General features: G+C 35.3%; 2 protein-coding genes across 2 annotated transcripts; both read left to right on the forward strand.

Moving 5' to 3' along the window:
• The first annotated feature begins 3 nt into the window (after window positions 1-3).
• Window positions 4-11,579, forward strand: LOC124444336 (rho guanine nucleotide exchange factor 10-like). The gene is made up of 26 exons (XM_046994922.1): window positions 4-140; window positions 674-855; window positions 1,081-1,326; window positions 1,662-1,822; window positions 2,678-2,785; window positions 2,864-2,958; window positions 3,231-3,308; window positions 3,399-3,569; window positions 3,860-3,976; window positions 4,413-4,505; window positions 4,641-4,805; window positions 5,043-5,096; window positions 5,372-5,460; window positions 6,365-6,522; window positions 6,777-6,892; window positions 6,992-7,101; window positions 7,169-7,260; window positions 7,517-7,644; window positions 7,735-8,039; window positions 8,332-8,415; window positions 8,557-8,624; window positions 8,828-8,970; window positions 9,289-9,463; window positions 9,698-9,958; window positions 10,031-10,055; window positions 10,139-11,579. The coding sequence occupies exons 6-26, from the start codon at window positions 2,914-2,916 to the stop codon at window positions 11,244-11,246; spliced, it is 3,585 nt and encodes a 1,194-aa protein (XP_046850878.1). The 5' UTR covers window positions 4-140; window positions 674-855; window positions 1,081-1,326; window positions 1,662-1,822; window positions 2,678-2,785; window positions 2,864-2,913; the 3' UTR covers window positions 11,247-11,579.
• Window positions 11,580-13,110: 1,531 nt separating this feature from the next.
• LOC124443886 lies at window positions 13,111-15,460 on the forward strand. Its single transcript, XM_046994427.1, has 4 exons — window positions 13,111-13,287; window positions 13,373-13,498; window positions 13,940-14,134; window positions 15,169-15,460. The coding sequence occupies exons 1-4, from the start codon at window positions 13,243-13,245 to the stop codon at window positions 15,241-15,243; spliced, it is 441 nt and encodes a 146-aa protein (XP_046850383.1). The 5' UTR covers window positions 13,111-13,242; the 3' UTR covers window positions 15,244-15,460.
• The last annotated feature ends 146 nt before the right edge of the window (window positions 15,461-15,606 follow it).

The raw sequence follows: 15,606 nt of genomic DNA on the forward strand, positions 1-15,606 counted from the left end.
ATCTTCGAAGTCCAATTATTACCGAAATTCAATTAGAATGTTTATTATTGTTGAAATGAACAATTATGGTGTGACAATCTAAAAGTAAAAACTCACAGCTTGCATTTTAATTTTTTGATGTGTTATTCGTGATGAGTGAAGTAAGTGGAGTCAACATTGTATATATTCTATATATTTTCAACTTTTTTTTACGCTTCCTCGTTTTAAGCAATCAATATAAGCCACAGGAACTTTCATGTGCCTATCACATTTTTGGATATGCGATTTATCGTACAATGTAGCATCATGAAATGAAGAGATAAAGTTTTCACAATCGCTTTTGTCAGATGTTTTACGAATCAGATCAATGTATTGAACAATAAACCCTAGCCTGATAGAATTGAAATGTTTCATCTTCTAAAATGTAGCATTGGTGCTACTGCACGCTTCGCTATAGTTGTATGAAAGATATTGTTTTCTCTAAAAGTCTTGTGTTGTATTTAGTCTTGCATCTTCTTCTTCTTCATTTTCCATTTTTTTTTGTGGACAAATTGCTCTAGGTCAAAAAGTAGTGTACATATATGGTACAATGACTTGGGTTTACGTGTAATGTACCTCTCTTACTGAATTGATGATAATTTCATGGAAATATACTCTGATGGTTTCTTAATTAACATGAAATGAATTTTTTTAGTACAAGAATCATGAGTGAGAATATCAAACTTGCCATTGTTGGTCATGTGACATCCACAAGTGATGTGGTTGACAACAAAGGCAATAATACTCCAGTGTTATCTCCAATTACTCCCGTTGAAGTACTCTATGAATCAGTTCAATTGAGGACCGAATCATCTGAAAAACTTGTGGATGGACAAAGTATTCAAATTTAGGCTTTGTCATTTTGTAATCTTTTTATGTTTTGTCAAGAAAAAGAATTTCCAGTAAATTGGAATCAATAATGGATTGAATAATGAATAGTTACGTTGCATGAGATGAAGAATTTTTTAACAAACTAACACATAGTTAATGTCCTATTGTTGATATAGTGGATCATTACATTTCTTTCAGTAAAATTGTAATTAATTTCTTTTTTATTTACAGTTGTGACATCTAATGATGATTCCAACAATGGCGTCCAATCCATTTATGAAGATCTATGGTCATTTTCTAATGCTGAGAATGGCATACAGAATCCTCCAAACACAGGAAGTGAAACAACAAATAATAATGACGATTCAATTTATGACACCGTTGAATCAGTTATATTGCGCTCAGAAACCCATTCTGCGAAAATCATTACTGTTGAAGAGCCAGCATCAGCTTATGATGAAGTCATAATTAATGATGGTAATTATGTTTATATTGTATGAATGTCATGTTTTGGTGAAGTGCTTTTGATGACAGTGAAGGAGGTCAAGATTAATGCCTCCATGTCACAACTTCCTATTTGTCACAATAATGTGATTTTTTTCATGTCCATTCTTTATCATGTCTCTCCTCTTAAACTATTGTGTGTTGGTAGCTTATTTTACTTTAGTTGTTCCATAACTCTAAAGTGTTCGTGGTGGCCTTTCTTCTTGATCACTTCTTTTGTTGTGTTGTCCTTCGTTTGAAGGACTTTTTTTGCATTTCATTATAGCTGTAATTACAACTCGGTGCAATATTTTCATTATTTTTTTGAGGTCGCTTTATCATACCGTCAAGTCATTGGGAGAGTGACTCCGATGCATTAGAGTCTGATTTTGACGATGATTTAGAGGCTCCGAAGTATTTTGGTGAAAATTTAGAGGAGCTGTACGAGAATTTGGAGAGCAGGAAGCTTTCTTCACTTGGACCACGTACGGTAAGATTTTGGTTGTGTTGAAGAAACAGAAATAGTAGTAGTAGAATGCTTATACTTTTTATGGAGTGGGAAACATAAAATGCCAAATAATTATCCGACATTTGGCTACATCAGCAGATTAAAAGGGAAAAAACAGAATGTGTCCGGCGAGAAAGTTAGCAATCATTTTTCAATCAAGTGTTTATTAAAATTTTATTCTTTTTTGTCCGCGCTTTGCATAACTAAAAATGCTAATGAAAAGTTAAATTGTAATTTCTTTTGTTGCGTATTGTATTTTTGATCTTTTTTTTCAAAAAAGTTTTGCTTTTTTGAATTGTTTTTGCTCGTAATTTGCTCGTATTTCGTAAGGTTATTGAAGCCTTTGAACTTCTCGTTGCTTTTTGTGGCAGTGACACAAATTTTAATGTAAACTCCAGAAAGAAAACAAAACATACATAAAAAAATGAAATTGAGACCAAACCTTGTTCATATTGTCGTTTTGTCACTCTTTTTGACCTTTTATATCTTGTTCAGCCCTGTCTTAAAGCTTAAATTCATTCTGCTTCCACGTTATTCAACAAAATTAATGTAACTTTGGTCAAAGTTTTACAATTTACGTGATAATCAAACTAAGCTCGGAAGCCTTCTTCCTCCATCTTCAAACTGCAAAGTTTTGAAGTGGCGCAAAATATTTTATGGTAAGAGCCTGGACCTAGTAACCAACTACGTCACTAAAGTTACTGAACTAACTATTCTTCGTTTGAATGCCAGTTTGTGGATAATTTCTGCCTTTGTTTTAGTGTGAAGGCATTCTTCCTCTCTTCCTTCAATGAAATAATTATATAAAGGCCAAATTTATTTTTTGCCATTTTACAGTTGTCCTTTGATACGGTATACGACGAAAAACACTCAAATCATCTAAAGGAATCCTAAAATCCTGCATTCCATTTTCAAGAAATTCCAAGTCAGCAGACAAGTACCTTGGTAAGAAGTATATTCTATGTTGACCTTTCTCAGTTGCTAAGTATACCCAAGTGTTGTGTAACTCATGATTTTCTTTAGATGAAGAAGACACCCCACTTTACGTTGATCCAAATATTTTGGGCGAAAAAATGCCAGTTATGCCACCATTGTCCTTGGACTTTTCTGTTGAAGAGGTACTTAATGACCAGTGGTACTTTCCTGTGAAAAAAGCTTCAACCTTTGCCTGCCATAGTTATAAGCTTTGGAGTTATTTTACCAATGGCTTAATTTCATTGAAAGTGTACTTTTTGCCAAAAGTTTATATCTGAAATCTGATAAAAACGACTCGCTATGTGGAATTTCTCCGTGAATTTTACAATGCATTTTGTGGCCATGCATTTTGTGGCCATGCAATAACCACAAATTCTTGATATGTTTTTCATGTCTGAGGAAAATTACCTTCCAGGCTGAACGCTATAAAATAGTAGAGATAATCGTGAAAACTGAAGCAACATATAAAGAATGCTTAGACAATCTTGTTCAGGTTAGTTGGTTCACATTTCTTGTTTTGCTAGACTTTAAAATCGACACCGAACAACATCTGCATGTTACAAAACTCACTTTCAATTCACAGATCGAAGAAGAAGCAAGAAATAGAAAACTCTTGGATGAGAGTTCGCTTGATAAAATATTTTGCTCTATTCAAAGCATCTACCAAAGTCACGAAATGTTTAATTTCGTATTGGCGTCACGTCTCAACGAATGGACAGTTCATGGAAAGTTGGGTGATATTATCTGTGCCTCGGTAAGCAAGCAATCAACATTGACAAATAACCTTAACCCATCAAATTGAAAGGACTCTTTTCTTTTCGAGACATGTGTGCTTTGAAAATCGTCTAAAACTCTTTCATTTTACGTTAACTGGAGTATTATTACCCAAATATCGAGTTTCTACTCTGGAAACCCATTGTGACGTCATTTAAAAAATTCCTTCTTACTTCTCGATACAAGGAATTTGTAAATTCAATATGTAAGTTTAAAGGATTGTATGAATACTTTAAACACAAGAGCAAATGATATGTTTTTTTGTTTCAGTTTTCAAAATCAACGACGACAATGGCGTACACAGACTTTGTGAATAATTTTCTCGACGCCATAGAAACTTTTAAAAGTGCTTGCAAGAACTGCCATATTTTTCATCAATATATTCAGGTGTGTAGTTGAGCTTTGCTTTGTCGGAGAGATTTTCTTTGTCAAACGCGCAAATTTTGTCATTTTTTCGATTACAAGGGCAAGCCAATGACAATAGTGTTCACGTTATCAAATTATATGTTTGTTTGCATTATGATCTTAATTTAAAGAAGCGTTTTGGAAGATATTAAGTCATGTAGTATTGTCATTTATTGCAGTTTAGTTAGTATTCGATTTGTTTTTCGTTGTTTTACACACAACATATAAATCAAAGGAAATGCAACGAGTCAACGACAACATTCAATGTTTTGCACTCAGCCACAATTTTGTTGGTTGTTTCTTTGAATGCATGTTGAAAGTCAGTTTTTTGTTCAATATGAAACTGAATCCCACATATTGTATGTTTTAATCACAAAACTGACTAACTTCAAATTATTCTTTATTTACTATACTGCAGGTTCGAATAAGCACTATAAAACCAGAAACAACTTTCCATGAACTTATGATCAAACCGTTCGAAAGGTTTCTAGAATTTATTCACTTAATCCAGGTGAGTTGCCGATCATTTCACCCCGTGAGCAGTGCTGCGAATTATGACTGTTAAAAATGAAACCCTTTCATGGAGGGGGAGTGGGCACTATTTGCCTCTTTCAATTAATCTAGCGTGTTTTTCCTATATTTCTAGGATCTTCTAGAAGTAACGCCTGTTGGTCACGTGGATCGAGTACCACTACAGCTTGCTTTGACACAAGTTGAAGTGTTAGCTGAGTTGATAAACGCCCGTCGCAAAGAGAGTGAAATGAAATGTCAACTTAAGTATATTGACACCCAGATCAGCCAGTATAGCCAGGTAAGTCTGTTCAATTAAACTTTGTGTTGTAAACATTTTAAACTACGTAATGTTAATTAAAACAGTGACAATATGAGATTAAAGGTTATGAGAGCATTAGCTACCTTCCACTTTTTCACTGCCTGCCCCTTGTGACTCCACTAACGTGGACGATTTACATCTACAAACTTGTAAGGATACTGCCAGGTTTAAACCATTCACTTTATAATGATGACATCCCTTTTTTTATCTGTAAAGCCATTGTGCTCATCTGGAAGAGCTTTCATTCGTCAAGACGACATGGTTCATTGTGTAAGTTGTCCTCTTTGTAATGTTTGATGTGCACAAGGAGGAATTTTTCATTGCTGCTCTTTTATCCATATTTGTCAAGTAATCCAAACTTCCAGCCCGAGTTTGGATCGCCCCTTGGCGCGACATGATGATGATGATGATGTCAAGTAACACTAGACCTTTATCTACATTAAATACGCATACTTAGTTTTTTTAAAGGATTGATTGATTTGCAAATATGCTCAATACAGTGTAAGATTTTCATTGAAAAACATTTTAAAATTCTCTCGTTTTAGTTAGTCGATGGCGTTTCTGTCGTTGGAACCAAAAAACTTCGATTAATATTGCTATCTGACATGTTGCTGTGTTTGACTCCCATTGGAAAGTAAGCATGTGTTACATTATCTTTTGTGTGACTTTCTTTACAATCCACCTTTCCGACGGTAAACACACATGTCAGAAATGCGAGATCAAATTACAAAATTCGGACAATCAAATGGTCGGACATAGTATTGTATTTGTAGAATAGTGGCAATAAAATAGAAAGAAGATGCTCTTGGAGCATTTGTAAACCTTATTTTAGAAATCCAGTACGACTAATTATAAAGGCAGGAGGTGTAAGAGTGAATAAAAACCATTTTCTGTCCAATCAGAGGAAAGCTTGGAAAGGACATGTAATAAAAACATCTCTAACGTTGTCACGGATTTTACGAGTGCCGTAACAAACTGTTGATTTTTGATGCAATTGATAAAACAAGCTTAAGGCGACAAAGAGCATGCCAAAATATATGATTTAAAATTTGCTCAGCGCATCAAAAAACACCAATTTCAGACCTTGCTTCATCAAAAATTAATTGAGAATTGATCTGAGCATGCGTAGTCAGCTCCACAAACTCTCCAAGTTCATGGTCTTGGCAACGACCAACTGTATGTACTAGTACCAATTATGGAGTAATTAGCTCGCTCAGTCACAAATTTTCAGAAAAATTATCTGCGCATGTGCAGTGTGCTTGAGTATGCGCAGTCGACCTGACCATCTGCCCAACACTTATAATTTAAGATAACCTTAAACATTTTTTTATACAAGTTTTAATGGTTTATGTCTTTCTGATTTAAATCTCTCATTTACTGTTTCTCATGTTTGAGCAAACCATCCATGGGCTTAATTGCAAACCAGGATTATCTGGTTCCTTTAATTACCCTGCGACGCTCTAGTGCTCAACTATCTCGGGGTATCAGCAAAAGAAACGAAATCATACAATTCAAACGCCGGCCATTTTGCTTTATAGGAAGAAGCGCATCATGTCAGGACTGATTAACTCGTCGAAGAATGCGTACAAGTTAAAATGGAATGTACCGTTGTCTGACATCCAATTTGTTGAATATGGTACAGGTGTAGATGTTGCTGCGGGTAAATATGGTACAACAACAACTTATTCTGACCAAGGTTGGTATTCTTTTTAAATTTAGATTTGTGAGTCTTTGGAGGAATGAGACAAAATATCGATTTTTATATCAATGCTGAACCTAAATGAGAGTTTTGAATGCCACGACTGGAATATTGAGAGTAGTAGAGCGTTAGAAATAGGATAATAAGATAGAATGAGCTAACATCAACATTTTTATTTCGCTAATCCAGCACTTGTAACACATACTTATTCAATATTGACCATAATTGACCATTTTTCTCTACGGTTTTAGGTAAATACCGTCAGGCTTCGGCTAAAATACAAAATCAAATCGAGAATCTTCAACATGACCTTGCTATTATCGGTCAGATTTCTGGCCTTGCATCTTCGCTTAAAGGAAAACACCAGGTATCGTTCAACCATCTTGTTTGTAATTGAAAAATTGCCATTTTGGTGATGTCAATTAGCTGATTTCTAAAGATCTGCTTTGTTTTCTGTCCTATTTAGCTTTTAGATCAAGAAAAAGTGGAGCGATGGTACAAATCCGTTCAAAATAGCATCGCTGAAGAGTTGAAAACCATCAATATGTTTTGGTTGGAGTTGTCATTGCCAACGAAGTACGTTAATTGTAATGTATAAAATATACTTTTATATTTAGTCCTGTATACCGTGATGAATGTTTAGATCTGGTCAGCAAAATTATGTTTTTAATCTTCCTTCACCATCCTTAAAAGAAGAATGGGAAGATGATGCAATGAATGCCAAACTTGCTTTAGGTACGTATAATCAGGACATTGTCTTGACTAAGTTTTGATCATTAATCAACCTTATCATTAGCAACCAAACAAAATTAGCATTGCTTTTGTCCCATGTCAACAACGAGTATCCAATACATGTTAGTCTTTAGTTTAACTGTTGGTGGAATACCGAGAATATGATGGGGGTTAGGAACAAATATCTGTGTTTGCACGAATGATGGCATGTTGAAAAACAATTTTGTTTATGTTTTGATCTCTTCATCATCTCACACAGAGTCGCGAAATAACCCTGGATGGTATTTACCTGAAAATGACATTACGTGTGGTCTTTCCATCCTCAGACGTAACATGCCACTTTTGGCCGAATTTTATGATTTGTTCAACCTCAATAGCAAGTCTCGGGTAAGGATTTTACTTAATTCAATCTTTAATTTTGTCATTGCTCTAGACATGAACTGAAAACATGACCAACACTACTTTCAATATTTTCAGGTTGAGCACATGATCACTTTTCCTGTGGATACCTCTCCATTGATCACAGGGATCCCGCGTGTATTTGATCATTTCGTGTGGATCAGCGCTCGTGGAGAGTTGCAGGGTCACGTGTCCGTTGTCCGTTTTGAGAGAAAAAATTACACGCCCTCTTACGTGGAATCGTTCAATGCATGTTCGGGAATAGTGTACTCTATTGCTTACATACCTGCCATGAACTCGAGGTCTGATCAAACCATCGATAAATACAATACAAAATATGGCTTTCCTTTTCCGACTCTTTGGCTTGGCAGTCAGTCTAGCAAGTACGTAGCACTGCTGTGTCTCGGTAATCACAGTTGTATGGTATGATTGGCCGCATATACACTAAGACTGTTGTGTATTGTTAACAAGAGAATTTTAAAACAACAAGCCCATTTCAGCATTTTTTTGTTTCTTGTTCAGAAGACCGCATTGCATTGTGGTAATCTGTAAAGGAGGAACACGTAGGAAAGAAGATCATCAACCAAATGAATTTTTATTTATGCATGGAAAGCCAGGGAAAAGTGGTTAGTTCCAATGCTGTCGAAAATTGAAAAACTTCTGTTTTCCTCTTAGGATTTATATTTACAACGCTGATTGTGACGACCGAAGTAAGCCGTTGATGGAACTTAAGATGAGAGATGCACCTCTTATAATGAAGTAAGGATGGTGTAAGAACTTACGCTTTGTTTTATATAAGTCTAGAAAGCCAATCTTTTTAAGAAAAAGGCGCTTTTCTTGTCAGTTATTACATAGCTTTGATTTTGTTGACGGGCTTGTCCTTTTCATCATACAAATTAGGTATGCGATGAAGAAAATCTATGTGGGTTTGGCAAATGGAACTCTGGCAATATTTCGATCGAATACAAGTATGCATCTATTAGATGGATATTCCTGCACTGTTATCATCATAAAGAGCAAAACTATTCTTGTGTGCATTTTAACTTACCCAACTCCCACGCCTTGCTTTTGACATGGTTATGATGTAGTGTAGCAAGCTTACCATAATACAAAATCTTCTTAGTGCATGTATTACACTGCATCTTACTGTTGAATTTGATAATACATTAAGGTGATCATTGGAATCTTGTTCAACCCTCCATACTTCCTCTTGGTCGTTACCCAGTTGCCATCATAGCTGACGTCAAAGACAAGTTGTGGTGTGGTAGTGGCAGTCAGATTTATGTCGTCAGCAAAAGAGGCGATCGAATTCAGGTATTATTAGTTTTGACTTTGTAAGTGAAATGTCAGTGTCTTAAAATACGAGAACTAGAGCAACAGTAGAAAGTTATGCAAGAAAGGACTTAAACGCTGTATAAAGTCTTTCTTGTGTTTTCATAAACAAATGGGACGGAACGTGTTGTTTATTATTGAACGTAATGTGCAGCTCTTTGAGTCAAGACTGTGAAAACTAAAAAGGTAGAATCTGAAAAAGAAGGCTTACAATGAACGGCTGTCTCAATCTGTAAATTGTTAGAGTGAACATCAGTTCAAAATTGAATTTTTTCAAATATTCTTTTAATTCAAACGCAGCGCATCATAGCCGTGGATGCGAACATGAAGAATCTAGTGAAACATATTGTGACGTATGGAGTAGGGGTTTGGGTTAGTGTATGGAAAAAACCCACGATTAGGCTGTATCATGCTGAAACCTGCGATATGTTGCAAGAGGTGAATGTCATATCGCCCATAACAAAGATGCGAAATGGTGAGAGTGTTTTTTATTTATCAAAATAATTTCCTCCATATAAGCTTAATGTCTTGAAGGTTTGTAAATGTTCTTACCTTTGTTGTCTTTATTTTTGCGTAATTCTCGTAGTTCGTTATCCCTAAATGCTGCATGTTGATACTAAATGCTGTGTGCCGTCTATAAATGCTGTACATAGGTATATTCCAAACATTTTACCATCTTGTAATAACTTATAGACTTTTGTCTTTGTAGATGTGGACAGTCAAGTACAATATATTTCAATGGAAAAGATCAGTGTGACGGCTTTACTCTGTATTCCCGGCTTCCTGTGGGTAGGTACAAGTGTTGGTCTTATCCTTCTATTTCCGCTGCCAAAAATGCAGGGTGTTCCCCGTGTCATTGGTCGTGCCTGCGTATCTTTCCATGCACACTGTGGTCCAGTCCGTAGTCTGCTTGCCATGCCTCAGGGAATGGTTGAAAATGAGACCAAAATTAAAGACGTGATTTCCGAAGGTGAGAATCATTTGTCTCAAAAACAACTTAAAAAAATTTTGAACTCTAACCTTAAAAATAATTAACTTTCAGAAGAAGACCCGAAGGAAGTTGACAGGTGTGTGTGTAACTTAACTTAAACTCTGGCTGATTCTGTTTAGTTAATCTCATACTTTTTAATCACTTTCAATCGTTTTTTAGAAAATTTTCGATGCTCGCTGACAGTGAAGAGTCTGTGGAAAGTGATGAAGAATTTTATTTTGTCGACGATAAAAATATACAATCAACTAAGGAAGTGAAAAAACCTGATACTAACCGGAAGCGTGGGTCACCAAAATTGACGTTGCCTGATAAAAACACCACCGAAGGTATTTCTGGAACAGATGGCAAGGATTCAGAGAACTTTACTATCACTAAACCAAATGATTTTGCTAAAATAATGTCTTCCTTTGATGGATTCAATAACAACTTGCAGACAAAGGACAAATCCAACACTGTTCGTTCTTATACGAACAGACTTTTCTCTGTAAGTAGTGGCAATCAAGTGGAAAATGTAAAACACCACAAAGAGTCTCGTGAGGATAAAAATTCTCTCATTCCCAAGAAACCTAGCAATAAAAATCAGAATAATGATTGTGAAGAATTAAATGTCATCGTTGGTACTGATTTAGCTTCAGTTCCAGAGCCTGATGTAATTTATGAAAATTTGAAGAGAGACAACCTTGTCCTCGATTACCAAAATGAAAGACATGCAAGCAAGAATGAAATTTCTGTTGATAATTTCGACAATTTAGTAATAAATGATGAAGTAGCAAGCAATTCATTCGAGGACCACATCTATGTAAATTATCCAGTTGGAAAAGACAATCCCGATTGCAATAAGTTTTTAGAAAAACGAGAAATTGCTCAGGAAGATAATGGAACAAGCAAACTAGACAAACTGGAAAAGGATTCACAAAATTCGTCCTCTGAAAACGCTTATGATGAACAAAGACGCCAACACATTCAAAGTGGCGGACTTAATACTGAAGAGGTTTCATACGTAACTGTGCTTTCACAATCGGAAAAGCAAAGCGAGGGTGCCTCTTCAAAAAATGCAAATGACATCTCTATGGAAAGCGAAGTCCGTAAGGAGATGGAAAATCAGCTTCCAAACCCCAGAAATTCCCGTAGTAGGTGCCTGTCACATCTTGTCGTCAGCGTTGGGGAAGGTCACGTGGACTTAAGACTGAAAGTAAAATCGAAACAGGAAGTGAAGAAAGTTGGGCCAAGCATATTTCTTATATGGAGGGTCAACGGTAAAGTATGATTCAAAGGAGAAAAATCTTTCATAGAATTCATGTAGCGTAAATACACAAATATTAGCTATTTAATGGTACAAAGTAGTGATTCAAATAATTGATAGTACAAAGCATTCACCTAAGCCTTGAATTGCTACAAAATGAACGTCGATGAGACACTCACCTGAACTCTGAAAAATTTTTGCTGATATATATTTTTTGTACGTTTCTTAATTCTTTTTAGGCATTTTTTTTATTTCAATTTTAATACACAAAATAAAATTGAAGAGCTATGACTTATTCTTATTTAATAGCTTTTCATATAACATCTTAATAAAAATCAACATGTTGCAATTTATAAATGCTGATTCACGTAATTAAATACGGAGTTCGACGAGAGTCATCACATGTCGAGATTTATCAATGTCACTCATGGTAATAAAGGAACAATTATTCAAAGCTAGGTGATCACTGTTAGAAATATTTCTGAGCTTGCAAACAGGTGAACCGATGAATGCGACTGGAAACGCGTAACCCGTCGTCATGGAGATTTTCAAACAGGTGCAGGTCTTCGGTACTACAACCAACATGATAGAAATATGGTATGTGCGGGATTTGGCAAAGTTTTTCCCGTTGTGTTTTGCGCGGCTCACGGAATTTATCGAAGTATTTGTAGAAAATAACGTAAAATATTAAGGTATTGAATTTGCCAGGAGGATCCTTTGAACGAGCAAAGCACATCAAATCAAATCGTAATGCATTTTCTAAAGCAGCATCCAACTTCAATATTGTCAAACGTTTCCTTTTGCAGTCCAAACTAGAACTTCCTTGTCCGATCTTCTACACAGTTCTTCTCTGGGAGACTGGGAGAAAAGCACTGGCTCCGGCTACACGTCACAAACTTAAGTTTACGAGGATTTCAATTAAGTTTAAGATAATAAAAGACGCACTGCAACAATTTCAGGAGCCATTAACATAAATTGCGAAAATCAAGTACCTAATTTACAGCTCTCGTGCTAAATTGCTAATAGAAATTCTTAATCAGTGGAGCATTCGATATCATTGTTGATATTTGGAAGGGAAATGGCTTTTTTATTTATTAATTTGTTTTAAAAAATGTTGATAATTTTTCTGAACAAAAATTTTTTAGGGTAAAACAAAATAAGACCATATGTTAACGAATGAGAGATCAAAAAGCAGTTTTAAATTCGGTGCAAAACGTTACCTACGCTGGAGGCAAAACAGTCTTCACCTCTTAATGGTTTAATAACATAAAGTGTAGGATTTCACTCATTTCAGGATTAGAATAAAAATGAAGGTTTAATCATTTATTAATTTAAAATATAATAAAGTGCACTGCCCTGTTATCTGTTATATAAACTGGTACCACGGTACGCTAACTAGGGACTTAAGACATTTAAAGCAAGCTAATTTGAAATGTCCTTGAGTTTCTCGGTTTATTACCAAATTTTATGTGGTAAAACTTTCATGGCTATTTGTGCTACTGTATTTTATGTATATCGTTGTAAATTTTTCAAATATTAACATGGAAAGGATTCAGGAACTTCTAAAAACTAAATTAAACAGTCTTCCTTTCTTCGCCTCAAAGATGGCGAAGCACTAAGCGTTCCAGTTTGTATTGTTATGTTACAGTTCACTGGCATCGCCTGAATCTGCCTGTAAACAGCTGTTGACGTCAATGTTCTCGTGAACACGCGTGTTTCTTACTCATTTCTTGCGTGATTTCTGAATAATTTGGTTGGGATTATCACTTTGTAAAAAAACGTGTGTAATTTGTTTTCCGCTCTATTGCAATTAACCAATCAAATTGCGCTGTGGAACAAAAGAAGCTTTTACGACCAATCAAATCGCGTTTATTAGTTTATGTGATGCTTTTACAAGTATTCACAGAGCGATCGTCATGCACACGCTGTAGAAAGTCTCTGTTGTTTGTTCCTTCGTATTTGTGTGGTTGTATTTATTCTTCCCGCTCAAACATCAAGTCAATTAATTCTTGTGGTAAAAATGGCCGAAGAAGTAGCTAAGGTTGCGGAAGAAGTGGCCGCTAAGGTTATTACAGTATATCATGCACTTGCTTATGGTTTTAGATAGTACCGTTTAGATATTCTACGAACCGAAATGTTCATTATTTCAGGAAGGAGAGGCACAACTCGAAAAGAATGGCGATGTTTCTGTCAAGACCAGAGCTCAGAAGAAAGAACTTTCTGAAACGAAGGCGGCAGAAGAAACAAACGAGCCAAAAACCGCTGAAACATCAAAAGTAAGCCATTTGAAAATAAATGAGGAAAAGCTCACAAAAGATTCAATGCAGATTTATATAATCATGGACCATTTGTGTCGAAAATCTACTTTTTATAAGTGCATTTGAAAGTGGCTTGTCCATTGAACAATAATCATGCGGTAAATAAGCAATTGTATAAACAAACTGGGTCAGGTTCCGTTGAAATCCAAGACAAACGACGCTCGAGACAAAGACTGGTTTGCCCTCAAACTTTAAATAAGTAAATGGTTTACACTCTGAAAAGTTGTGTTTGCCCGTTGCCTTTATGTTATCCTAGAGATATGTGCTTTTGTTTCCTCGGTCAGATTAGAGCACCTTAATTCTTTCGGCCAACGATTCGACAGCAAATACATGCTTCATTGAATAGCGTTTGAAAGAAGACGTGTCGGTCTAAATTTTGCTTTTAACACTCGCTTACAGGATGATGGTAAAAGCTCAGATGAAAAAGACGGAGGAAAGACTTCAGCTGAAGCGGCCTCATCGGACAAGAATGGAGAACAACACGAAACTAACGGAGAAGTCGACTCGTCCAAAAATGGCGCGGAAACAGCTGACAAAGACGAAGAAACAAAAGCGGCTGTGAAACGAACGCACACGAAGGACGACAAAGCCAAGGTTTGTTTCACTGTTTGTTTTTTAGTATATATAATAATATATATATGTTGTATTCGTGTTTGTCGAGTATTTGCATTACCGAAGCAACATTCTTGATAAAGATAGAAATTGACCGCTGCAGTAGTTTCACACTTTTTTCTCGTTTGAAAACATTACTAGTAAATCTTTTGCGAAAAATTTTCTGGTAAAAATAAACGTGCTTAACGTTGCCGAGTTATTTATCTAAATAGATGTTATTACTTTGATTGAAATTCGGTGTAATTTAGTGATTATTTAGTCGCCTTTGTTATAGGATGTTAAAGTTGATTGATCCCGAAGCTTAAGCATGTCTTTGCTTTACTATAAATGCAAAGAATAGGAACTTATCACAAATTTATCTTTGAATGTTTTGTGATCAGTTTTTTACCGTTCAATAAATGAGCCATGTTGTCAAGTCTTCAATAATCCCTCGACTTCGTTTGCTTTTGTGCTAACGCCATTACAGAAGAAGTTGGTGATATTTTCTGAATTGGGTGGTTAATTTTGTGGTTTCGTGCCACACGGGTTTTTTTCAGGTTGAGAGGCATTGCTATGCAGTTGGCCATGTGTTTTCTTAACGACATAAGTCAAAACTGCGTAAATTTTTATACCGGAAGTTCTCGTTTAATTTACTTCCTTTTTACCAACCATGAATATTTTTGATTGGTTGGTTTAACGTCCGCCGAATTCTTTTCATCCCAAGTTTAAGAGCTTATTAAAAAAATTTTTGTATTTTTAAGTATGTCAAATAAAACTGCCAAGTATCATAATTCAGCTGATAAAATATTGAATTATTTTACTAATATCTAAACTCATTCAAATTGCTTAGTAGGTATTGCTTGCAATACTTTTCTACTGTTCACAACTAAATTGCATAGCATATGTTTATTAATTTTATTTTATGTTTTACACTTCTAAATATACACTATGGGTTTTTAATCAAGCTTTCAAGCTGGATCTTTGAGTTTGACTAGTGTTACTTTAAGCATATATTTGCATTGTGTGTTTTTCTTCAGGATGGCGAAGAAAGTCTAAAGAAAAAGAAACCTGACGAGGAAGCAGAACCAGCTCCTGAGGAAGCAAAAGCTTAAACAATGGACGTTTCCAGTTTTACAGAAAAAAGTCTTAATATATGAGCAGTTAACATCATACTATAGGCTATGCAAAGCTATTGCTCAATGTTCAACTGACAGTTTTATAATGAGTTTCTTAATTTCTTATTCTTTCATGTGTTGTGTACATATAGCAACTCGACTTATGCATGTATAGACGTTCAATGTGAAATATTTTGGTTTGAGCAAAGCTAAACAATATTGTGTGTGTGATGATTTTTTAGATAAAGGAAGTGGGTTTTGATTGCTGCTTTTATACTCATTCAATTGTGTTGGTTGATGTAATTTTAGACATTCAACCTTCAAATTTTCATTCTTTTAAAATCCTGGGAAAAAACCATA

Source organism: Xenia sp. Carnegie-2017, unplaced genomic scaffold, assembly GCF_021976095.1.
Source record: "Xenia sp. Carnegie-2017 unplaced genomic scaffold, XeniaSp_v1 HiC_scaffold_21, whole genome shotgun sequence".
NCBI lineage: Eukaryota > Metazoa > Cnidaria > Anthozoa > Malacalcyonacea > Xeniidae > Xenia > Xenia sp. Carnegie-2017.

Bases quoted from the DNA above. Each gene is read 5' to 3' on its own strand.
- LOC124443886 (XM_046994427.1), top strand. From the start codon at position 13,243: ATGGCCGAAGAAGTAGCTAAGGTTGCGGAAGAAGTGGCCGCTAAG. The intron at 13,288-13,372 runs GTTATTACAGTA...TCATTATTTCAG, and splicing joins CGGAAGAAGTGGCCGCTAAG to GAAGGAGAGGCACAACTCGA. The intron at 13,499-13,939 runs GTAAGCCATTTG...ACTCGCTTACAG, and splicing joins AAACCGCTGAAACATCAAAA to GATGATGGTAAAAGCTCAGA.
- LOC124444336 (XM_046994922.1), top strand. From the start codon at position 2,914: ATGCCAGTTATGCCACCATTGTCCTTGGACTTTTCTGTTGAAGAG. The intron at 3,977-4,412 runs GTGTGTAGTTGA...ACTATACTGCAG, and splicing joins TTTTTCATCAATATATTCAG to GTTCGAATAAGCACTATAAA. The intron at 8,416-8,556 runs GTAAGGATGGTG...CATACAAATTAG, and splicing joins GATGCACCTCTTATAATGAA to GTATGCGATGAAGAAAATCT.